We start from the raw sequence: 24,427 nt of genomic DNA, 5'->3' as shown, positions 1-24,427 counted from the left end.
TCAATTTATTTATTTTTAATCTTTATTCTTTTCTACTTTTTCCATTTGTTTAATTTAATTGAATTTTATCTTTTAATCTTTATTTTATCTATTTTTTTATATACTTTACGTTTATTTATTTATTTTTAATCTTTATTTTTTTCTATTTGTTTCCTTTTGTAAAGTTTGAAATCTAAAAATGTATAAATTAAAGTTTCGCATTAAATTTAAAATTGAATTCAGCTAAAATGCCCACGGTTCAAAAGTATTAAATTTTGAACATTTTAAATTTTGGAAAACTAGCTTTGAATAACATTGTTTTTCAAATATTCATATTTGAACATTTTAGGCAAAAAAAATCTCAAAGTAAAAAAAAAAGTTTAACTTTTTTAAAGTGTCCTAATTTAGATAGACATCATGGGGGGGAATAAAGAAAAATTCAGCTAAAAAAATAAAAATAAGAATTAGAGTCAAGCTATTAGTAAGTACGATAATTTAGTAAGTAAAAAAATGAAATTAAATTTGTAGTTTAACATAATAAAAGTGTCCCAACTTAGATAGAAATTGTGTGTGTGGGGGGGGGTTAAGAAAAATTCAGTTAAAAAAAAACAAAAATAAGAATTAAAGTCAAGCTATTATTAAGTATGATAATGTAATAGTGTGTATTACGGTGTAATAACAATGTAATAACTCTGTAATATCAATGTAATAGCATAACACGATATACTTTAAAAGTGTCCACTTTAAAACACCTTAAAAGTGTCCCAATTTAGACAAAAATCGTGGGTGGAAAAAAAAAGAAGTAAAGAAAACTTCAGTTAAAAAATAAAAATAGGAATTAGGGTCAAGCTATTATTACGTACGACGATGTCAATGTAATAGAGTGTATTACGATGTAATAACAATGTAATAACTCTGTAATATCACTGTAATAACATAAGAAGACACTAAACTCACGCTCTTCTTCCCCGGATTCAGGAGGTTCTGCAGGAACTTGCCTCCTCCGGCGCCGCCGCCCCCGACTCCCGCCGCCGCCGCCTCCCTCCTGCCCCCCCTGTCCTCGCCGATCTTCAGCGTGGAGCAGGTCTGGGGCCTGAACAGCGACGCCAGGGACCCCCAGGACTGCAGCCCGCCCTCCCCTCCGCCGCCGGCCGGCCCCCAATCGCCGCCGTCCACCTCGGGGGCCATCAGGTCCCACAGGCTTCCGGCGGCGGCGGCGGGCGTCCTGGCCTTCCCCTGTCCCGCCGCCCCGGCTCGCTCGGACTGCAGGAGCCGAGGCTTCACCTGGGCCACGGTGCGCTGGTAGCGCTCCACCGTCTGGGTCCAGAGCTCCAGCAGGGCGCCGCCGCCGAGCTCCATGGCCAGGGAGCGGGCGTCCTGGAAACGGGACGGGGGGATCGGGGGGAGGGAGGCCAGGGGGCAGGAGGTCGAGGAAGAGGAGGCGGAGCTTGAAGAGGAAGTGGAGGTCGACGACACGGCGTCGCACCACTGGGTCGCCTGGAGGAGGAACGGAAGGGAATCCATGTTTTTGTTGAAAATCAATTTCCAGGAGAAAAGTTGATTGAAATTTTTTTTTTTATGCTAAAAAAAAAAAAAAAAAAGGTTCAATCTCCTGAAAATGTTCTACCTAAAATGAAATTTTTCAGGAGATTGAATTTGATTTTTTTTTTTTTTTTACAACAAAAAATTTTGAATGGAATTTTCTAAAATGACATTAAAGTAACTCATAATAATAATCATGAAAAATAATAAAATAATAAAAAATAATAATTCAATTTAGTTGTAATTCAGATCAGATCAGAAATATGTAAATTGAATGTTTCCATGCAATTATTGAGATTACATAATAATAAGGACTTAATAACAATTATAATTTAAGTAATTACAATGTCACTTCTTTGAATATTAATTTAACTTCATCTTATAAATCTTAACAAATGTAAATTCATGAAAACATGCCAATGTTTATGTTTATTGAGTAACCCAAAATGCCAATTAGATAAGATCAAATAATACTTTATTGATCCCCATTGGGGAATTTTGTTGTCACAGCAGCGCAACAATAACCGTATCAATAAATATGAATATAAATATAAAATACAAGACACAAGAGACAACAACAACAGCAAGGATAAAAATAAATAACAGAATGAAAACAAAAACCCAAAGGGAAAAATTGGATAAGCAGGGTGAGAATGGAGTGAGAATGGCATTCTAGCTTGAAAATACAATGACAATTATATAATAATAATAATAATAATAATACATGTTATATTAAATTATAATGTAAAATGTCAAGAAAATGTTTTGAAATTTAAAAATGTGGCAGGAGCTGAGAAGACTCGTTTGTCTGCAGGAAGGCTCTTGAAAATTAAAAAAAAAAAAAAAAAAGGGACAGTTTGAGAATTGTGAATTTAAATTTTGAAATAAAAAATGTTTGAAATTGAAAGTTTTAAAAATATCAAAATTGTCCGTTGAAGGAACAGGAATACTCCCGGCAAACGTTTGACGGATAAGAAATTTGGAAATTCAAAGCTTTGAAATAGTTTTAAAAAGTTAGAATTTAAAATTTGAGAATCAAAGTGTTGAAAATGAGAGTTTCAGAAAATCAAGATGGCCGATATATTTATCTTTGAAATTATATAAGATTGAAAATTTGTTTGAAATTTTAAAGTTCGAATAATTATTTGAATACATTTCAAGTTTATGGCATGAACATGTAGAGTTTTAGAAACTTAGAATGTAAGATCATTTTTTTCAAATACAAATTTAAAGTTTCATAATGGAAATGATTGACATTTGAAAGAAATGTAAAATTATTTTGAAAATTAAAAGTTTGAAAATAAATAAGTTTAAAATTTGATACAACTTTTCAAAAGTTATTATCCAAACTTTGGCTATATAAGTTCGATTTTATATATATATATATGTATATGTATATATATATATATATATATATATAAATCTTAGAGTTTGAAAAGTTAAAAGTGAAAAAATGTCAATGTCAAAGAGTTTTTCACATTAAAAAACTGTGGAATGTAAAATGTTAAAAATTCAAATAGCGGCTCTGAAGTTTGAAATCAATAAAAAATTAAGGATTATAAATTTTGAAAATATAGAAGTTCAATGAGATAAACTTTATTGATCCCCAAAAGAGAAATTCCTGCCACAGCGACGCAACAGCTGAATCAGAAATAAAATAAAAAAATAATAAAATAAAAAGAATAAAAAGCAAAATAAAGATGAATATAAATAAAACACATGTAGAGCTTTAGAAACTTAGGAATGTAAGATCATTTTTTTCAAAAACAAATTTAAAGTTTCATAACGGAAATGATTGACATTCGAAAAAAATGTAAAATTATTTTGAAATTTTAAGTTTGAAAATAAATAAGTTTAATATTTATACTTTCCAAACTTTGGCTATCTAAGTTCGAATTTTTTTATCTTAGAGTTTGAAATATCAAAAGTGAAATAATGTCAATGTCCAAACATTTTTCACATTTAAAAATTGTGGAATGTAAAATGTTAAAAATTCAAATTGTTGCTCTAAAGTTTGAAATAAAAAAAATGAAGGGATTCTAAATTTCAAAAATTTCAATTTCAATTTCAATTTTCCAAGTTCTATAAGATAAACTTTATTGATCCCTAAACGATAAACTCCTGTCACAGCGACACAACAGTTGAATCAGAAATGAAAATAAAATAAAAACGAAAAAAATACATCAATAAAAAAAGTAAAATAAATAAATAAAAATAAAATAATATAAATAAATATGAATATAGATATAAAAAGAGAGACAAAAGACATTTTCTTTTCATTTGAATTTAAAAGTATGTACATTTTATAACGTTTGAACTGAAAATGTTTGAAATGTGTTAGCCAATCCCTGCGCGGTGTTACCTCGGTCAGCGTGGACAGGAGCCTCTGGGTGTTGTCCAAGGTGGTCCAGCAGTCCGACAGGCAGTGGCTCATGTCCCTGAGACGCTCGCGGACCGGCGGCAACCTCACCTGGACCCGGCCGAGTCCGGCCCAGTCCAGCTCGCTCCAGCCCTCCAGGTCGCCCAGCACCGCCAGCGTCTCGCCGTGCAGCTCCTACAGAGGGTCGCCATGAAAAAACAAAACAAAAGGGTTTGGTTTACAGGTTCCGGGAAGAAAACCAGCTTGATTTAGGAGGGTTGGATAAAATATCATCCAACCCTCAAATTCAGTGGACCCTCGCTGCTTTGTGGATTTATATTTTGTCATCCAGTTCTCCGAATTTATTGTTCTTTGGGGTTTTTCTTGCGGTATTTTTTTTTTCTTGATGACATAGCCAGCCAAAGACGAAAAAAACGATAAAAAATAGAGTCAAATTTAATTTTTTTATTTAATAAATAAAATACAAGATCTCCTTTGCAAAGATACCCAGCATTGCAAACTCTCGCTCTTGTTATTGGCCGATTGAGCATGTTGTTCCGTTCCTTAATGTTGATTGGTTCACGGAGGGAAGGTCGCGCCGAGCATACATGTCCTGGTCCACTTAGTTTGTTGTCATACCCCACGCCCTACGACGCCCAGCATCTACCCAAAAGTCTGGTTTAGACCCCAAGCGTAGCAGGAAGATGCTAACTATTGCTAAAAGATGTTAAAAGATAAAACTTCTTGATATGTCAAAGGAAGGCAGAAGTTTTGTTGAAGTTGGCCGTCGTTATGGCATTAACGAACTTACAGTTCGTCACATTAAGAAAGACCATGCTGAAATTTGGAAGACAGTGAGCTTGAGCTTCAGTAAAACGGCAAAACGGGTGATGACAAAACCAAATAAATGAATATTAAAAATGGAAAATGCTTTAGCTCTCAGGGATTGCAGGAAGAGACATGTGTCGTTAGACTCCGACATCAGAAGGAAGACATTGAGGAATTTCTACGATACTATTGCAGTAAAGCCAACCACGACCGGGAACATCGAGCAGCAAAAGACTACATCCCGAAGAAACTCAATTGAATTTATTCATTTACTGTACGCTTTGGTTTGTATTTCGATGTTTATTCTATGTTACAATTACCCAAAAGTGTTTAGTGTACTGTATAAGAGTGTGGGACGTGATAAAAATACTGTTCTTATTATTGTTATTATTGCTCTTCACTTGATGTTGACATAGCTTGCTAGCTTCGTGGCTAACAGGGGCAGTTAGCGCATCCAATCCAAATGCTAATGTTACAAATGTTACTTGCATTTTTATACTACTTTAGACATGACAGAGGACAAGTCAGGGTTTGAAATAAATAGATAAATAAATATATCAAGAATAAATGTACAATATGCAGTACGCAAGTATTGAAATACAAGAAATTAATTCATTATGATTATGATTATTACTATGATTATTTTATAGCCTCAACAACACCCAGTTTCTCTACAGCAGGCTCCTTGAAATCACTTATTTATGACTCATCACACACACACACACACACACACACACAGGCAAATTTCACTTTTCCCTGTAGTACCTCTTTTCACCACTAGATGGCGCCAAAGAGAACATGATAAAGTTTCTGTTGGAGATCTGTTGCATGTATCGGAGCCCAACCAACACACACACACACACACACACACACACACACACACTCACGTTGGCCGTTTCCCTGAAGGTCTTGAACTTCTGCTGTTTGAGCGAGAGCCGGCTGAGGGACAGAGGGGGGTCCTTGTAGTCCTCCAGCTGGGCCTGGACCTCTTCAATCTCCTTATCGCACTGGGGAGTGGAAGCATGGAAGGAGGACCGAGATGAGGTAAATGAGCCAAACAGGAAATGAGGAGGAGGAGGAGGAGGTTTTTGTTTTTGTCCTTAACTTGGACAAAAATCAGGCCCCGTAAACATTTAACATGGGAGAGAATCCATCACTTCCATTGCACGTGACTATTAATCTAGATTTGGGCTCTTTTTTGATATATATAAATGCAAAAATGTTTTTTTCCCATGAATTTAAGTCACTCAATCTTTACATATATAATGTACATATAATATATAGATATAGAAACATCATCTAATGTTATATTATTATTATCTAGAATTCCATTCTTTAGGTACATTTTAAAGCGAGAATAACAATAACAGCAACAACAATAATAACAATAACATTATATACAATCATAATAATAAATAGAATAACACTAAAATATAATAATAATAATAACAATATATATGATAGTGATAATAATACTAACAAAAACTATAATGTCATAATAATGATAATAACAACAATTAGTCATAGAATAATACAAAATAAATAATGAAAATTATATTAATAATATATAATAATGATAATAATGATAATAACAAAATTACAATGTTCATAGCAACAATATTAATAACAATGATAATGAATAGAATAATTCCAAAAAATAAAGTAATAAATATAATAAAAACAAAAATAAATAATATTATAGGGAATCTCAAAATCTTTGTACTTAAGACCTTAAGACACTTTATAGCCTTTACTTGTTACTAAGACACTTCATAGTTTTATTTGTATTTCTTTTTCTCCCTCCTTTTTTTATACTGTTTATACAATTGTATACATTTGTATATACAATGTTTTACTTGAAACTCTGGCACAACAATTTCCCCCGGGATAAATAAAGTTGTTCTTATTCTTATTCTTATTCTTATTCTTAATGATAACAAAATTATACTAGTCATAACAACAATAATAATAACAATAATAATAAATAGAATGATACTAAAAAAAATTTAAAATTAGTATTAATAATATATGATATTATATAATTATCATTATAATTGCAATAATATATGATGATAATGATAATGATGATAATAATAATAAAATTCACAGTGGTTGCGTTGTCATGTGACTCCTGGCTGCAGTTTGCAAACAACCAAAGTATCTGTGTGTCTCCTGCCTTCTGCTTTACATCTGCAAGCAATAAAGTAATGTTTCAAGAGCGTTGGCTAACCTTCTCTAGCCGGCCCACCAGCCCCGCCAGCCGGCCCAGGGCCTCCAGGTCTCGCCCTCTCTGATTGGACACTCGGACCAGGCGGTGGAGGGCGTCGTCCACGCCGTCGTACAGCTTGGAGGTCGCAGCCAGAGCCGCCCTAAAATAAAAAATACAATATCAGCTGTTATTTCAATATAACAGATTTCAAAGTAAAAGCTGATTTTGGAAAAAAAAAAGTCTGAAACATCTGGATCTTTTTTAAATGCATATGAAAATATATTCTAAATATATATTTTTTGTCCTACTATGAAAAAAGGCTTGTAATAAATTCTTTTAGTCTTACAAAATATTACATTACATTATGTCATGTCATTTTTACATTTTTATATAATATAACAAAATATAATGTTATGTTATGTTATGTTATGTTATGTTATGTTATGTTATGTTATGTTATGTTATGTTATGTTATGTTGAGCAACTAAATTATTCTTATTTTAAATAGAATTTCCTTTATTGAATACATGACATATAAAAATAAAGATTGAAACAAATAAATGTTTGTTGTGTTATGATAAACACGGAAATTAGCATTATTTTGAATTGCATTCCTTTTTTCAAATAAATCATATATAAAAACATATACAAATTGTAATATGTTATATTTGGTTATGTTATGAGGAACATGGAAATAAGCATTATTTTAAATAGAATGTCCTTTATTTTAAATAAATGATATTTTTAAATATAAATATATAAAAAATGTTATGTTATGTTATGTTATGTTATGTTATGTTATGTTATGTTATGTTATGTTATGTTACGTTATGTTATGTTATGTTATGTTATGTTATGATGAACATGGAAATTAGGATTACTTTAAATAACATTTCGTTTCGATTTTAAATGAATGATATTTAAACAATGAATATATATAAAAATGTTATGTTATGTTATGTTGAACATGGAAATTAGCATTGTTTTGAATAGCATTTCCTTTTTTCAATATATGGTATATAAAAAAAATGATATTGATAAAATAAATGTTATGTTATGTTATGTTATGTTATGTTATGTTATGTTATGTTATGTTATGTTATGTTATGTTATGTTGAACATGGAAATTACCATTATTTTGAATACCATTTCTTTTTTATTTTGAGACATAAAGATCAATAAAAATTCAATGATATGTTATATTATGATGAACATGGAAATTACCTTTTTTTTAAATAGCATTTCCCTTTTTTTTTGAAAAAAACACATGGTATTTAAAGAAGTCCCAGCTCGCACCTGCAGTCCGGCGACTTCTGTGCCAGTCCCGAGGCGCTATTGGTCAGCCCGGCCAGCCAGGCTCCGCCCCTCTGCTGCAGCTCGGTGAGGCGCTGGTCGGCCAGCACGCTCGCCATCAGCTGCCGGTGCTTGTCGATGCTAAGGGGAACGGCCTGGGGAGGAGATGCACGTGACTTTTGCATTTTCCTGCTCGATTTGTTTACTTTTTTTACCAATTCAGAGACGTTAGCATCATTGACCTAGCCTTAGCTTTAGCGACCATCCAGGCAGCGAATACATCAATCATGCTAGACTTTATTTATCAAAATTAGCTTGAAAAAAGCCTAGCGCCCAGATGCTAGCACGTCACTCCGGCCACCGAGTGTCCTGGAAACTCCATGTCGGCGTCCTCGCACCTGGATGTTATCGGGCATCGGCTCGGCGTCCATCGACCGCAGCGCCTCGTCCAGCAGGCAGAGGGCGCTCTCGCATCGTTCCGTCAGACTCTCCAAACTCTGAGGGTTAACGGGACAAAAGACGAGGAAATTATTGATCTGGAATTACAAATTTGACCCTGCTGAATGTTTTTGGGCTGTCGGAGGAACCGGTGACGAAAATCCATGCAGAACGTGGACATTCCAGCCTGTATGTGATTTTCATGTCTGTTCAGTATTCAAAAATGCCAATATTCATGTCTATCAAAATTTCTATTGATATTTACATGTTTAAAAATGTTGAGGAGGAGGAGGGTGAAGAAGTGGAGGACACGGAAATTAAAGGTAACCAGTAATTCAACCACATACTGTTCCAAAATCCAATTCAAGAAGAAAAGTTCAGTTAAAAATTCATTGATGAAATTCATTGAAAAAAATCTGATTCAATGTTCAATGAAAATGTCAATTTTCTTCCTAAATAGAAATGAAAATAAATTTAAAGTAATTGAAATTCAGATGTGGAAATATCTATTTGAGATGCAATTGTGATTCTATAATTCAATATTAGAGATTTAATAATGATAATGATGATAAGAAATCCTCTTATTCAGTCATATCTTTAAATTTTAATTGAACAACTTCTAAATCTCTATAAATGAAATTTAAATTCATGAAAACATGGCAATTTGTCTGTTAAATATGCAAAAATGCCAATTAGATAAGATCGTACGTTATTGATCCCAAAAACCATATCAATAAATATGAATATAAATATAAAATAGAAGAGACATATCAATAGAAGAAACAAGTGCAAGGATGAAAACAGATAACAGAATGAAAAAAAAAAAAAGGATTAAAAACAAAAAAAGATAAGAGAATATTCATGTCTATTCCAATGTCTATTGAATATTAGATGGTTTATTTAATTAGATAGAATATTAAAAAAGCTTGATAAAATTGATTTCCTTATATGTCAGTTTAAACATTTATTTAGTTATAATTCTAACATTGAAAATACAATGAAAAAATTCTTATTATATTGAAAAAAATGTGTGTCTCAGGCCAGAAAATCAATATTTACATAATCAAATAAGAATATGAATTAACTCCCAAGAAAATAGATAAAATATCAACTAAATGTCAGGAAAAAAAAAAATTGAATTATTTTAAATGATGAAAATATCTACTTAGGGGGGAAACAAAGACGATTTGTTTACCCATAAATTTAAAAATGGCTAAAAACCCTTTGGCTAAAAACGGGGTCATGGGTTCAATGAGTTCGAGTCGGAGAAACTCCGGAAGCATCTTGATGTGTTTGGATAAAGGAATATAAACTAGCCAGGAAAAAGCCATTAAGGGTGCTTAAGAGCCATCTATGATTTCCCCTCCCCATCACGCCTCGCATTCTTTCACATCTCCACGCTTCCTCTCTCGTTAGCATCCAGGAAACTCCCGCAGGCTAACGTTAGCATCGCTTCCAGCGCTGCGTTGTTTTAGCTCTTCTCACGCTCGCTGGTTAAAATCCTGCAGAAACGGAGGGAGTCGTCGTTTTTTGTGACTTATTTCCCCGCGCGGGACGCGGTGCTAGCATCGCTAACAGAGCCGCCTAGCCTCGCTAGCTAACGTCGCTAGCTGGAATTAGCCGTGGTTGAATCGGCGGTTGGTTTAATGTGAAGCGAATGGGAGTTTTGAGGTTTTTTCTGGCCGGCGGTGACCTCACCAGCCTGAAGGCCAGCCAGTCGGCGTGGCAGTGGGCGAACTCGCCGTCCATCTCCGTGGGAAGCTGCTGCTTGTCCACGTACTGCTGCAGGACCGTCGTCCCGCGCACCACGTGCAGCTGGAAAAACAACAACGACGGAAATTTAAAACAGACTGCATGGAGGAGGACGTTCCCTGACGACCGTCTTCAATGTCATCTGGTGGCTTCAGAGTAATAATAACATTTTTCAAAATACAAATAATAATATTTATTATGGAAAAATATATGAAATATATAAACATAGCAAAAATATTAATAGTATTAGTATTAGAATGATTATGAAAATGTATTCAACATATATGAATGTAACCATATTATTATTATTATAATGATTATTGCTATAACTACTAGTAGTATTATTATGATTAGACTTATTGTGAAAATATATATAAACATATACAGTTGTGTTATTATTATTACTATTGATATAATTATAATTAATCTGAAAATATATACAAAATACACAAATATTACTCTATTCTTCTTCTTCTTCCTCCTCTTCTCATTATTATTATCATTATTATTATTATCATTATTATTATTATTATTATTATTATTATTATTATTATTATTATTAATATAACTACAAATAGTATTATTATGATTAGGCTTATTATGAAAAATATTTGCAAAAATATATCAATATAACCATATTATTACTGGTTGTATTATTATTGTTATTATAATTATTACTATTGATAAAATTATAATTAACATGAAAATATATACAAAATACACAAATATAACCATTATTATCATTATTATTGTGGTTGTTGTTGTTGTTAGCATTATGAAAACATATGTACATCTAACAATAAAAATTGTAATATTATTATTATTATTCAAAGTGTTTATTGTTATGTGCACAGTGTGGAAAGTTGTTTCACTATACAATGAAATTCTTACTTTGCCGTCCGCAATGTATTTAGATAATAGTTGCATTATTGTTGTTGTCATTCAAAGATTTGTCCTCACAGAAGAAGAAACACCTGGTTCGGCTGGTTCTTCCACGGTGCCTTGAATGCAAATTGCGAAGAGTGTGTGTGTGTGTGTGTGTGTGTGTGTGTGTGTGTGTGTAAAATTCTGAAAAGTGCCAAAACCGTCACTCATTAGCATGTAAACAGCAAAACTGGACTAGAAGCTGCATCTGTAGTGCAGGTTTACACCTGAGGAACCCCTGAAAGCTCTTCTTCCTCCCGACGAGAAACGTCCATCGGATTCGACGTCGGAGGAAAACAAGCCTTTTTTATTTTTTCCATTTTTCCATGTTCCCTGTTAAATCTGTCGGAATTTCCTTTTACACGTCCGCCTCCGACGCTGCCAGGTTGGAAACTGGATCCACATGGCGGCGCGGCGGGAAACCGCCGATCAACAGTTGGAGCTGCGACCGACCGGGTGTTACGTAACTGGATTTCCTGTTTGCGTCGTTTTTCTTTTGTTTTGTTATTTTTTTGGGGGAAAAAAAAAAAAAAAACGGGGTCACCTCTGCTCCCTCCAGTTCGTGCGGCGGCGGTTCCTGCTGCTCCTCCACCAGGACCAGCACCGACCCCAGGCCGCCTGGGACCAGCAGCTGCAGCCGAGGGGAACATGCATGAGTGTGTGTGTGTGTGTGTGTGTGTGTGTGTGTGTGAAACAACTGGCTGCACGTTTGAACCTCACCTGGAATAGCTTAAGCGCGGAGAAGCAGGGGGCGGACGGCGGGCGGCGTCTGCAGTCCAGCAGCGCCGTGAGACCCTTCTCTTTGGCGGCGGGCCTTGGCGAGGAAGGAGCGAGCGTAATAAAAATACAAAAAAATCAAAAATAAAAAATTTTGAATTATTTCTCCATTTTCTGTCATTTCCGGGTGTCACCTCGGAATGGTACGACCCGTATCTGACTCCGCCCCCCTGCCAGGAGAAGTAAGTGGGTCATGCTTGATGTATTTTAGGAGCGCGGGTCTAATTTCATCAGGAACATATGGAAATGTGTGTGTGTGTGTGTGTGTGTGTGTGTGGGGTCGGATTTAACGGTGGGGGATTTTCCCTGACTCAGCAGCGGTACGGGTCCCCGTAACCACGGCGACAGACGTCTCACCGGGTGATCTTGTGGTAGCACGCCAGGACGCGGGCCATCTCCTCCTCGCCGCCCTCGTCGCCGCCGCCGTCGTTGCCGGGGGCCGCCGTCTCCATGACGACCAGCGCCCGTGACAACCGGTCCACGGTGCCTGCGGGGGGCGTACGATGTTTCCCAACCTCACGATACATCCCATAATACTCGGTATGTTTCTCCGTCTGGACTCACCCGTCAACTTCAACCTCCCCGTCTGGAGGAAGTCGGCGTCCAGCTCCCTGAGCAGGGGCGGCTCCTTGGACGCCACGCCGTTGAGCTTCTCCGCTTCCTCTGGCTCCGCCCCCGCGTAGGAGCGGCTAAACAAGGCGGCGCCGTTACAAAGGGGCGGAGCTTCGGGTTCGGCCTCACCTGGCGGGGGGAGAACGGCGTTTAAAAAGGGATTCGAAAGCGGCGTGGGAGCGTCGGTTCCCGTCCTTACCGCCGTCGTCCGACGTGCCGGCGGCTTCGGCGTGCTCCGCCGGGTTCTCCTTCGGGACGGGCGGCTGCGCGGCGGGACTCGCATGGGCGGCTCTGCTCGCAGCTTTTGTACCTCGCTGCTGCGGGCGAGCGGCGGACCGGGCCCTCCCCTTGGCCCCGCGCCCCCTCCGCTTCCTCCTTGGGACCCAAAAAACGCGAGAATTCGAGGAAAAAAAAAAAAAAAAAAACGGAGAAACGTTCGCGACGGGAAGCGAGTCTCACCTCGGCGCCCGGAACCCCGTCGTCTTGGCGTCCTTCCCTCGGGGATTCTCTTTGCTCTCGCCGCCGCCCGTTCCCGACTCGGATCCGTTCGCCTCCGGCGCCTCGGACGTCGGCGCGGTGGCGTCGCTGTCTCCGCTCGCCGTTTTGTCCTCGAAGACCGAGTCGGAGTGCGAGCCGTGATCCGACTGTCCTTCCGCCACGTGTCCGGCTTGCGGGGTCAAATCCGAAATCCCGACCGGGTCTTTCTGCTCGCCGCTCTCCCCCTCGCCGCCCACGCCGGGCCTCCTCTCCTTGTCCGAGAAGACCCGGCGGTTCTCGGCGCCTTCCGATCCCCGGCTGGTTCTGCCGCCGTCGTCCGAGTCGTGGACGGAGGAGGAGTAAGTCCGCCCGCCGCCGCCGCCGCCGCCGCCCTGGACGACCTCCGCCGGGCCCCTCGGCGCCGCCTCCCCCCGCCTGACGCCCCGGAAGCTCCCGAATCCGTCGGCCCTCCCGTAACCCCACCCTTTCCCGCGCCGGATCCTGACGGCTTTCCCCCTCTTGCACAGCGGCAGGGTTTTGGTCTTGCAGATCCCGTGCATCTCCAGGTACCTCTGCCTGGGATCCACGCCGCCGTCCGGCCCCCCGCGAGGTTCCAGCAGCTCCACGTAGTCGCCGTCCAGCTGGGGCCGGCGGGCGGTGCGTCCCAGCCCGTCCTCGCTGCGCCGGCGCCGTCCCAAACCGCCCGGCGACGGCGCCGCCTCCTCGTCCTCCTCGTCCCAGGACCAGGAGTCCAGCTCCCCGGAGGAGGAGCCTCCCCAGCCGCCGGCGCTGTCCCCGCCTTCGCTGGGGAGCCGGCCGGACACGTAGCCGTCGCCGTCCGGCATCAGGTCCTCCGACGGGTCATGGATGAACTTCGGGTAGACCACCTCCTTCCACGGGAGTCGCGCCACTCCGTCGCAGGTGCTCACCAGGCAGGTATCCAGACCTCCTCCCACTGGAACGACACAGGAGGCGCTCAAAACCGGACGTCGGCGAGACGACGGACCCGTCCCGAGTCGTCCTCACCCTCCCGCTTGTGGCCGCGCTCCTTGTTGACGCTGTGCAGCCACTCGCTGGTGAACACCAGCGGGTGCTGGGACTCCGGGACCAGGACCTCCTGGACGGTGCGCCCGCCGGGGGCCAGGCACTTGAGGGCCAGCCGTGGGCAGCGGGTGGAGAAGGGCACCACCTGCAGGTAGAAGTCGTTGGCGCGCAGGAGGCGCCAGTCCAGCGTGGAAAGCTGCACCACCACCTTCTCGCCGAGACACAGCGGCCAGCCGGAGTGCAAGAAGAGGCAGCCGAGGTACTGGGACTGGAGGGCGAGAAGCGGGGAGTAACGCTTTAAAAGCCTTTAAATCGATATAAAAAACATTCGTATCGATAGAATCGCGACGATTTAGCATCACGTGCTAAAAGCGCTAACGCTAAAAGCCTGAAGCCCACGCAGCGGGGCACGCTACGCCCACGTGGAACCTTCCGCCGCGTTCCCGGCTAATCCCGCTCGCTGTTCTGGAGCGCCGGTCGCGGCGGGTTTTCACAAAACTGCCATGTGACCCGCAAAGTGCTTAGTGGACAGGGAGCGTCCCCCCCCCCCTCACACACACACACACACACACACACATAGGCATAAATGATGACCAGCGCCTGGCAACAAAGCGGCCTCTGACAAAACATCCTGCAGAGTCATGGCCGGAAAAAAAAAAAAAAAAAAAAACACGGCGAACCACAGGCGCCGAATTCCAGGAGATATTTTTTAAAAACATATTCGTTCATTCATCGTCGAGTCACGCGCGCGTCCGAAGAGACGTCACGTGACTTCCTGGACGCCGAAAAGGAAGGCGGCGAAGCTGCGTTTCCTGGATGTTTTCCCTGACGCAGGAGGAAGGAGGGGATGCGGGACAAAATATAAAATATCGCACAGAATTCCAAGAATTATTAAAAAATAATTTAACAAGCTGAGATCGCAGGGGGTTTGATATTTTTAAAAATGACAAATAAAATAAACACAAGGGAGCGCAACGATAGCAAGCACGGTTTCATTTAAATGAACGCGCCGGTAAGTTCTTATAATTCTTATGCACATGCATGCTCTAGCTCACACACACACACACACACTCCTGCATTGGACGGGTGTGTGTGACTTCTCCTCTGCCGGACCTTGTTTGTTTTGCAACATTCTGTCTCCACCTCCTTCCCCCTTCGGCTGCTTCCCCCTCAATGCGCCCCAGTGTTTGCTCCTTCGCCGCCTCCACCTTTTTTTTTTTCTTTTTTTTCTTTTTTTTTTTTAACCGCTTCTCAATAAACCCACTATGGCGAGAAGCTCCCAGCGCCGGACGCACTGAATGAAATCCATGTTCATTCTCTTCTCGCAGCGGCGACTCACATATGGAAGGAATTAATGTCATGACTCATGGTCTGACTCCCGTCCCGAGCAGCTCCGCCAAGCGACAATGAAAACATAGTTTGCTCACAATGCCGGTGCATGTCAGTGTGTGTGTGTGTGTGTGTGTGTGTGTGTGTGTGTGGGTGGGTCCGCGGGAAACTGAACAGGGGTAATATGAGACAAATCTTCGCTTCTGAGCTTTGTGTGTCGTTGAACTCAACGTGTGTGTGTGTGTGTCGGAAAGTGAATTAAAAAGGAATGCGGCTCGGTGTGTAAACCGCTGGGCTTTGATTTACGTTCTGCTCGTTTGTTTGGCTGTGTGTGTGTGAGGTAAAAGTGTGTGTGTGTGTGTGTGTGTGTGTGTGTCCTCGAGACAATCCCATGCGTGTCATTTCGTGCACAAGGGTTGTGTTGAAAATCGCAACCGGCGCATGTAGTACCAAGTACACAGTTGTACACAAAGTACACTGATGTTGTCACGTTAGTACTAGTTAATACTAGTTAGTACTAGTTAGTACTAGCTAGTACTAGAACCCCGAGTCTGGAAAAAGGTACTTCACTCGTCATCTGACCAGCAACGTGCAGAACTAGCCATCTGTGATTATTTAGAGTGCTGGGACTGAAAGGGCTAAATATTAGCTAGCCACATGCTAAGAGAGGCTCCTCCTCTGGAAACATCAGCTCCTCAGATCCCGAGTCACATTTTCCTCCAATGGGATCGCTTCGCTGTCTCCGCCGTGCGCCAACGATCCGATCGGCCTTTGGGAAACCTTCCGGGTGTCGGTTGTCATGGTTACCAAGCACGAAAAGCCGTCAAAAGTGCTGACGATGTGGCTGAAGATCATTCGGGAAGTGGAGCTCCTATGTTCGCCCATCTGCTGTTAAGCTTAGCTTAACTTAGCTTAGCATAGCTTTGCTATACATTAGCTGTTCATTTCGCATCATCAGACTTGCATGATGTGATAAAAACAATCTGATTGGGTCACGTGATCACATCACATCATCTTGTGACACTAATGCTACTGGTACTTGCTAGCATCCAAGGAACTGTTAGCATCAGGGAATCCTTCCCCATGTTGGTTGCCTTGGTAACAAAGCGGCGACAAGCCACAACAAGTGCAGATGATGTGGCTGAAGGAAGTGTAACTCCTATGATGTCCATCGGCTTTTTAGCTTAGCTTAGCTTAGCTTAGCTATGCATGAGCCACTAAGATGCACCTGGCTCACTCCATTAGACTGATGTGACTAATGAAAACAATCTAATTGGGTCATGTGGTGACATCACATCATCTCATGATGCTAATGCTGCTAATACTTGCTATTAGCATCATGGAATCCCTCCACATATTGGTTGCCATGGTCACGAAGCAGCGACAAGCCACAAAAGTGCTGACGATGTGACGGAAAATCATTCTGTAAGTGGTTCTCCTATGACTGTCCATGTGTTGCGAAGCTTAGCTTAGCTTAGCGTTACCACACATCAGCCGTTCAGATGCACCTCTCATTCCATCAGACTAGCATGAAATAAAATAATAACAGGATCAATCAGGGAGTGGAACCCCAAATCGTTGTTCATCTGCTGATAAGCTAAGCTTAGCAGGATACTTGCTAGCATTCGAGGAACTGCTAGCATCTAAGTTGCTGCATGGTTTAAGGCTCTGAGCTGGAAGTTGGGGTGCAGGTTTCTGGGAAAGGGTGGCGGGTCACTTTTGGGAGAGTTAGATTTCGCAGAGATGGTCTGGGAGGACGCCAACAACCCGCTAGGCGGCTAAACGCCATGCTAGGATAAAAAGCAGAAACCTCTGGTTTTCCAGACCAGAACATCTCAGAACATCTTGAAAACCCGCAAGGCTTGGAGAACATGACTGAACTCGCTCTCAGCTTTGGCCGACGCCACACTTGGACCGGCCTCAAAGGACTCGGTCGGACCTTAAAATCGAATTACGCCGTTTTGACGGGACGTCAAACCGGGAACGTTAAAAGAAAATTAAATTTAAAAAAAAAAAAAAAAAAAAAAAGACCACCAGCCAATAAAAACAGGCGAAAATTTAACTTTTCTAAAAATGCTTCTCATAAAATTCCATCTTCGACCGCCGTGTGTGTGTGTGTGTGTGTGTGTGTGTGTGTGTTAGCGCCCTCGGGGAACTCACGCAGGCGTGCTGCTGGAGTTTGTGAAGGAGGTGCTTGGCCGGGACGAAGTAGTCCAGGAGGTAGCGGAGGCTGTCGTGCTGGTAGGTCGACTCCAGGACGGAAAAGACCTGCGGAAAAAGGAGGCGAGTACTCGATTACTTTCGTGGGCGTTGCCGCCGCCGAACGAAACCTCCAAAACGCGAAGAAGCTCCAGAGAAGCTAGCTCGCTAAAGGCGTCAGAGAAGAAAATCGAGCTTCGTCGCCGCCGTCAACCGCAAAAATGCTAACGCCGAGTTTGCTCCAATGCTGCTAACGGGAAAGTTCGGTTCGGATTTTCAAAATAAGAGCTCCTTGAAGCGAAGCTAGCCAGCTACGACCAGACGTTGTGAGGCATCCGACGGGTATCTGAACTTGTATGCTCGACGAGTGGCCGCGAGCGCATCGGGCTTCTCAGAAAAGCGAAGGGAATCCGGAAAGAAGGCGATCCGAAGCTAATCCGGCGCTAATTCCATCCGGCGTCCTCGCATCGTGTCTCTGAGGACGCTAACGCTAACGTGCCGGTTTCTGGGCTTAAATCAGCAGCGTCCCTCTGGGCTTAATCTGATTGAAGTATAATTCGTTTAGGGGCCGCCGTCCGCTGTGGCGAGGGCGTATCCGGAGGGCAGCCTTGTGATGCTGTGCAAAAAAATATATCATAAAATCCATGTATTTTGCTAAATTCAATGCGTTCATCTTGCTAAATCGTGTTTTGTCGCCTGGTCAATTTAATGGCGACCCTGTAATCTCAGATTATCGTTTCGGGTTTGATAGTAATTTCTCTTCTCTTGGATTTGACTCTAAAATCTCATCCTTTCTCTCATTGGTAGATTTGTTCATTTAAGATCTCATAATTTCTCATCTCAGATTTGTTGCCTTTTAATCTCATCATTTCTCTTCTAGTCAATTTGCTGCTTTATAATCTCCTAATTTCGTTTTCTTGTAGATTTCCGGATTCTTAGACTCATCATTTCTCTTCTCCTAGATTTGACTTTATAATCTAATTTTTCTCGCAGATTTGCCACTTTTTAATCTCATCGTTTCTCTTCTCGGAGATATGCTGCTTTATAATCTCTTAATTTCTCATTTTGTAGATTTTCCAATTCTTAATCTCCCAATTTCTCTTCTCATAGATTTGCCTCTTTATAATTTCATTTTTCTCATCGACTTACAACTTCATAATCTCATCGTTTCTCTTTTCGTAGATTTGCTGCTGCTGCTCTTTTAATCTCATGATTTATCATCCTGTAGATTTTCTCATTCTTAATCTCATAATTTCTCTTCTTGTAAAATGGCTTCTCATTTTTCTTTCGCAGATTTAAGAAGATCTTAAATTATAGCGAATTATAATCTGACTTCATAGCGCGTTTAGCATCAATGCTAACATTTGGACAGTAATCCCGGATTTTGACCTTTTACCAATCAGTCGTCCAATTTTTGTTATTATCTTTGTATCTTGTTCTCCACACACCGTCCCCAGAGGACGACCAATGGCGGCGTAATCTGCCGTAATCTTGGATCAACCGACCAATCAGAAGGAGCGGCGTCACTTCCTGTTCCAGAGGAACAACGTTCTGCAGGATGTCGGGTCACGCCGAGTCTCCGGGTGCGGAACATGGCCTCGTTATAATCGACCAATCGGCGACATTTGTTTGGGCAGTGTATTGCACGCACACACACACACACACACACACACACACACACACACACACACACACTCTGCATACCCACATGCTTCCATACAACATCCTTATCATTTAATTGAATCTGCATTATTCATATCCACGTGTTTATTTCTCAGAGATGTAAACTTGAGTGTGTGTGGGCGTGCGCGTGTGTGTGTGTGTGTGTGTGTGTGTGTGTGTGTGTGTGTGCTACCTGGGAAAGGAGGGGTGGCGCAGTGCTTTCAAAGGGGGGGTAAAGAGAGGAAAGCGCCCCCTGAACACAGTCCTCCATCGCTTCTGAACCCTGAGAGAGAGAGACCAAGAAAGGGTTAATGCATAAATGAGCACACACACACACACACACACACACACACACACACACACACACACACGCACGCACACACACTACTTTGAGTTTCCTGTTGTACGGTCTGGGGAGTGTCGAACATTTCCTCCGAGGCCCGGTGAATGTTGGAACCCCCCAGAACAAAAGATCCAAATTGCAAACACACACACACACACACACACACACACACACACAGACAGATGCATAACACACACGCGTGCACGACACACACACACACACACATTATAATACCCCGTCGAGGTGGAGGGTGACAGAGCATAGCACGCGATGCATGACTGTTTATTTATTTATTTTTTTTGGATCCATGGGTGGTTGTCACGGCAACCAGCAACTGTTTTTTTTTCTTTTTTTTTTTTTTTTTTTTAATTTTTTTTTCATCTTTTTTTCCCTCCCTCTCTTTCCTAACTTTCTCTCCCTCCGGACACTCGCTCTCCCCCTCAGTTTCTGTCCTTTTTTTTTTTTTTTTTTCTTTTTTTTTTTTTTTCCTACAGGCCTCCTCTCCTCCCTCACCTATGTTTCTCTTCGGTTGTTTATTTTACCCATCTCTCTTTCTCCATCTCTCTTTCTATCTTTCTATCTTTCTATCTTTCTCTCTCTCTTCGCTTCACCTCCGACCGTCATCTGACAACAATTATGCCGAGTTTTTTCTCCCCAACAGTCGGAACATTGTGCCGAGCCGAAGCTCCACCGGGGGAACGAGAGGCGAGAACCCGGGGAAACGGGAGAACAGCCTGTTCGGAAAATGTGTGTGTGCATGTGTGTGTGTGTGTGTGTGTGTGTGTGTGTGTGTGTTGGTGGGGCAGGAGAGAATGAGTTGGTGGAGGGGAAATATGGAAGAAGGCATGGGTTCAGCACCGTTTCAAAATTTGTTTTCTGGGTTTTGTTCTGTGAACAGAGGTGTGTGTGTGTGTGTGTGTGTGTGTGTGTGTGTGTGTGTGTGGGCGGCCGCAAACTAGGGTAAAGTGACTCGCAAAATCTCGAATCTGAAATCAACTTTATAATCTTTTTTTTTTCTCTTTTTAACGAGAAGAACACGTTACGTAACCCTGGTCGGAATAAATGCGTTTATTTCACCTTTACGTGACGGGAAAGATTTTCTTTTTCTTTTTTTTTCTTCCAATAACCGTATTTTCCGAGGCTGTTTAACCAGAAACGAATGACAGAATGAAAGGATTTAAATGTTTATCCCGCAGAAACTAAGGCGACCTTTTTTTTTTATTTCTGGGAAATATTAAGGTCATTTTGTCACGTTTGTCCCTTTTTTGATTTTTATTTTTTTTTCACATAATAAAAATGATAATATTAAAATTTAGTGATCATACTAAACAACTTTTTCATATTTAATTTATTCAGTTAATTTTTGGTATCCTAAGTTATCCGTTTATTAATTTGGTTATGTGGTAATTTATCTTTTGAATATTGATCAATATCAATATTTCTTGACCATTTTTAATGTTTTGTTCATATTTTATTTGCGTATTCATTCATTAGCTATTTATTTGTATATTTAATTGTTTGTTGTTTGATGATTTATTTCTGATTTATTTTTTTAAACATATTTATTATTTAATAATTCATCATTATATGTTTATTTCTGGACAATTTTTCATGAATTTCTCATGTTTTTTATTTATTCATGAGTTTGTTATTTGCATTTTAATGGTTTTTGTTTGATTTTTTTATTTATTCATTTACTAATATCGAAATGATTTGAAATATTTTTATAGATCATTCATGTCTTATTTATCTATTCATTTATTCTTACATTTTGTGAATTGTTTTGTTCATTTATGCATTTGATTATGTATTTATCGATTGGTTATTCATTCTTTTTTTTTACCTATTTCTTTATTTTGACTTTCTTCCTAATTTTAGTCCTTTTTTTTAATTTTCTTTTGCTTTTCTAACAGAATTTCCTACATAATTAAAATAAATCTGAAAAAAAAACCAACGTTCGGGGCCGATCAGACAAGGGTTGATTGAATCAGATTAAACGATTAAAACGAAAAAAGAAGAAAAAGAGAAAGAAGAAGAAAAGATACAGTAAAAGCTTGAACGGCATCCAGTTCAAAATCCGTGGCGGCCTGTTTGGGTTTGTGTAAACAAAACCGCCGGAGTCCACAAACCGCGCATTGAGGAACACACACACACACACACACACACAGATCCACTGTTATATGTTATGTTACATTAAATCAACAGTGGGCGTGGCTATTTGGGGAACGTTAGCGTCGCTAGTTGTAAACAGTGAGTTTTGCTAGCTGGGGAAAGTGGTTGTGGCTAGTTGGGAACCATGAGTTTTGCTAGTTGGAGGAACTGGGCATGCCTGGTTGAAGATAGCTGGCGTGGCTAATTGTTAGCTGTGAGTATGGCTAGTTGGGGAAAGTACATGTGAACAGAGGGCGTGGCTAGTAGACAATATTGGGCATGGCTAGTTAGGGGCAACAAGCGTCGCTAGTCGTGAGCAGTGAGCATTCATAGTAAGGGAAAGGAGGTTTAGCAAGATGCTAAGAGTGGGTAGGGCTAGTAGACGACAATGTTCGTGGGCAAGTGGGTGTGGCTAATTGTGAGCGGTGAGCATGGCTAGCTGTAGAAAGTAGATCCAGCCAGATGGGAACATTGGGCATGGCTAGTTGCGGGGCACTGGATGTGCTTAGCCCGGGACTTTGGATGTCGCTAGTCGTGAGCATTAAGCATTGATAGCTGAGGAAAGAAGGTTAAGCTAGATGCTAAGAGTGTGGGTGGCAAATAGACAAAACATTTATGGCTGGTTATCTACACTATACTATACCATACCGGATCGGTCGCGGACCGGGTTAACAACGACCGCCATTGGTACTGATGACCTACAGGGTACTAATGGAAATTGGGCTACTGTGGGTCGAAGAACAAGAGCAAGAAGAAGAGGAGGAGTGTGTGTTCGGAAGCAGAGAGAGAGGAGGAAAGGAAAGAGTCTGGGACTGAGAGTAGGGACTTTGAATGTTGGGACTATGACAGGAAAAGGTAGAGAGTTGGTGGACATGATGCAGAGAAGGAAGGTGGATATACTGTGTGTCCAGGAGACCAGGTGGAAAGGTAGTAAGGCTAGAAGCTTAGGAGCAGGCTTTAAGTTGTACTATTATGGTATTGACAAGAAGAGAAATGGAGTAGGAGTTATCTTGAAGGAGGAGTTTGTTAGGAACGTCCTAGAGGTGAAAAGAATGTCAGATAGACTCATGAGTCTGAAACTGGAAATCAAAGCTGTGATGCTCAGTGTTGTTAGTGGCTATGCCCCGCAGGTGGGATGTGAATCTGAAGAGAAGGAGAAGTCCTGGAATGAGTTAGATGAAGTGATGCAGAATATTCCCAGAAATGAGAGAGTGGTCATTGGTGCAGACTTCAATGGACATGTCGGTGAAGGCAATAGAGGGGATGAAGAAGTGATGGGCAGATTTGGTATCCAGGATAGGAATGCAGAGGGACAGATGGTGGTAGATTTTGCAAAAAGGATGGAAATGGCTGTTGTGAACACCTTTTTCCAGAAAAAACAGGAACATAGGGTAACTTATAAGAGCGGAGGTAGGAGCACGCAGGTAGACTACATCTTGTATAGACGGGGTAAACTGAAAGAGATCAGTGACTGCAAAGTAGTTGTAGGTGAGAGTGTAGCCAGACAGCATAGGATGCTGGTTTGTAGGATGACTCTGGTGACAAAGAAGATGAAGAGGACAAAGGCAGAGCAGAGGACAAAATGGTGGAAGCTGAAAAGGGAGGAGTGTTGCATGGTTTTCAGGGAGGAATTGAGAAAGGGTCTGGGTGGTCAGGGTGAGCTTCCAGATGATTGGACAACAACAGCTAGTGTTATCAGGGAGACAGGTAGAAGAGTACTTGGTGTGTCATCTGGAAGGAAAGTAGATAAGGAGACTTGGTGGTGGAATGAGGAAGTGCAGGAGTGTATACAGAGAAAGCGGTTAGCGAAAAAGAAGTGGGATACTGAGAGGACTGAAGAGAACAGACAGGAGTTCAGGGAGGTGCGGCGAAAGGTAAAGATAGAGGTAGCAAAGGCAAAACAAAGGGCTTATGATGACTTGTATGCTCGGTTGGATAGTAAGGAGGGTGAGAATGATCTATACAGGTTGGCGAAACAGAGAGATAAAGATGGAAAGGATGTACAACAGGTCCGGGTGATAAAGGACAGAGAGGGAAATGTATTGACAGATGCTAGAAGAGTGATGGGAAGATGGAAAGAGTACTTTGAAGAACTGATGAATGTGGAAAATGAAAGAGAGGCAAGGGTAGAAGAGGTGACTATTGTAGACCACAAAGTAGCAAAAATTAGTAAAAGTGAAGTGAGGAAGGCATTGAAGAGGATGAAGAGTGGAAAAGCAGTTGGTCCTGATGATATACCTGTGGAGGTGTGGAAGTGTCTAGGAGAGGCAGCGGTAGATTTTCTGACTAGATTATTCAACAGGATCTTAGAGAGTGAGAAGATGCCTGAAGAATGGAGACAAAGTGTGATGGTGCCTATTTTTAAGAATAAAGGGGATGTGCAGAATTGTGGCAACTACAGAGGGATAAAGTTGATGAGCCATACAATGAAGTTATGGGAAAGAGTAGTGGAAACTAGACTGAGAGCAGAAGTCAGCATTTGTGAACAGCAGTATGGCTTCATGCCTAG

The 24,427-nt window shown here is 41.2% G+C and overlaps 1 protein-coding gene across 4 annotated transcripts in view; it reads right to left on the bottom strand.

The window, feature by feature from the left end:
* The window catches only part of arhgef40 (Rho guanine nucleotide exchange factor (GEF) 40), a 43,862-nt gene that overhangs the window by 11,722 nt on the left and 7,713 nt on the right, over positions 1 to 24,427 (bottom strand). For all 4 annotated transcript variants that reach the window (XM_086165643.1, XM_086165645.1, XM_086165642.1 and 1 more), the window contains exons 2-17: positions 19,618 to 19,707; positions 17,724 to 17,831; positions 14,217 to 14,502; positions 13,173 to 14,145; positions 12,913 to 13,088; positions 12,666 to 12,842; positions 12,459 to 12,588; positions 12,045 to 12,138; positions 11,869 to 11,955; positions 10,347 to 10,463; positions 8,609 to 8,707; positions 8,214 to 8,365; positions 6,939 to 7,077; positions 5,596 to 5,715; positions 3,884 to 4,075; positions 937 to 1,476 (exon numbers count right to left, since the gene is read on the bottom strand). In XM_086165643.1, coding sequence (XP_086021769.1) covers positions 937 to 1,476; positions 3,884 to 4,075; positions 5,596 to 5,715; positions 6,939 to 7,077; positions 8,214 to 8,365; positions 8,609 to 8,707; positions 10,347 to 10,463; positions 11,869 to 11,955; positions 12,045 to 12,138; positions 12,459 to 12,588; positions 12,666 to 12,842; positions 12,913 to 13,088; positions 13,173 to 14,145; positions 14,217 to 14,502; positions 17,724 to 17,831; positions 19,618 to 19,707 — 3,480 coding nt within the window. The remainder of the gene's footprint in view (positions 1 to 936; positions 1,477 to 3,883; positions 4,076 to 5,595; positions 5,716 to 6,938; positions 7,078 to 8,213; positions 8,366 to 8,608; positions 8,708 to 10,346; positions 10,464 to 11,868; positions 11,956 to 12,044; positions 12,139 to 12,458; positions 12,589 to 12,665; positions 12,843 to 12,912; positions 13,089 to 13,172; positions 14,146 to 14,216; positions 14,503 to 17,723; positions 17,832 to 19,617; positions 19,708 to 24,427) is intronic.

Source organism: Fistularia commersonii, chromosome 19 (genome assembly GCF_037954325.1).
Source record: "Fistularia commersonii isolate RoL2024-O1a breed Wild chromosome 19, RoL_Fcom_v1.0, whole genome shotgun sequence".
Lineage (NCBI taxonomy): Eukaryota > Metazoa > Chordata > Actinopteri > Syngnathiformes > Fistulariidae > Fistularia > Fistularia commersonii.
Note: the sequence above shows the minus strand (reverse complement) of the source record. Positions and strands in the feature narration are given on the sequence as shown.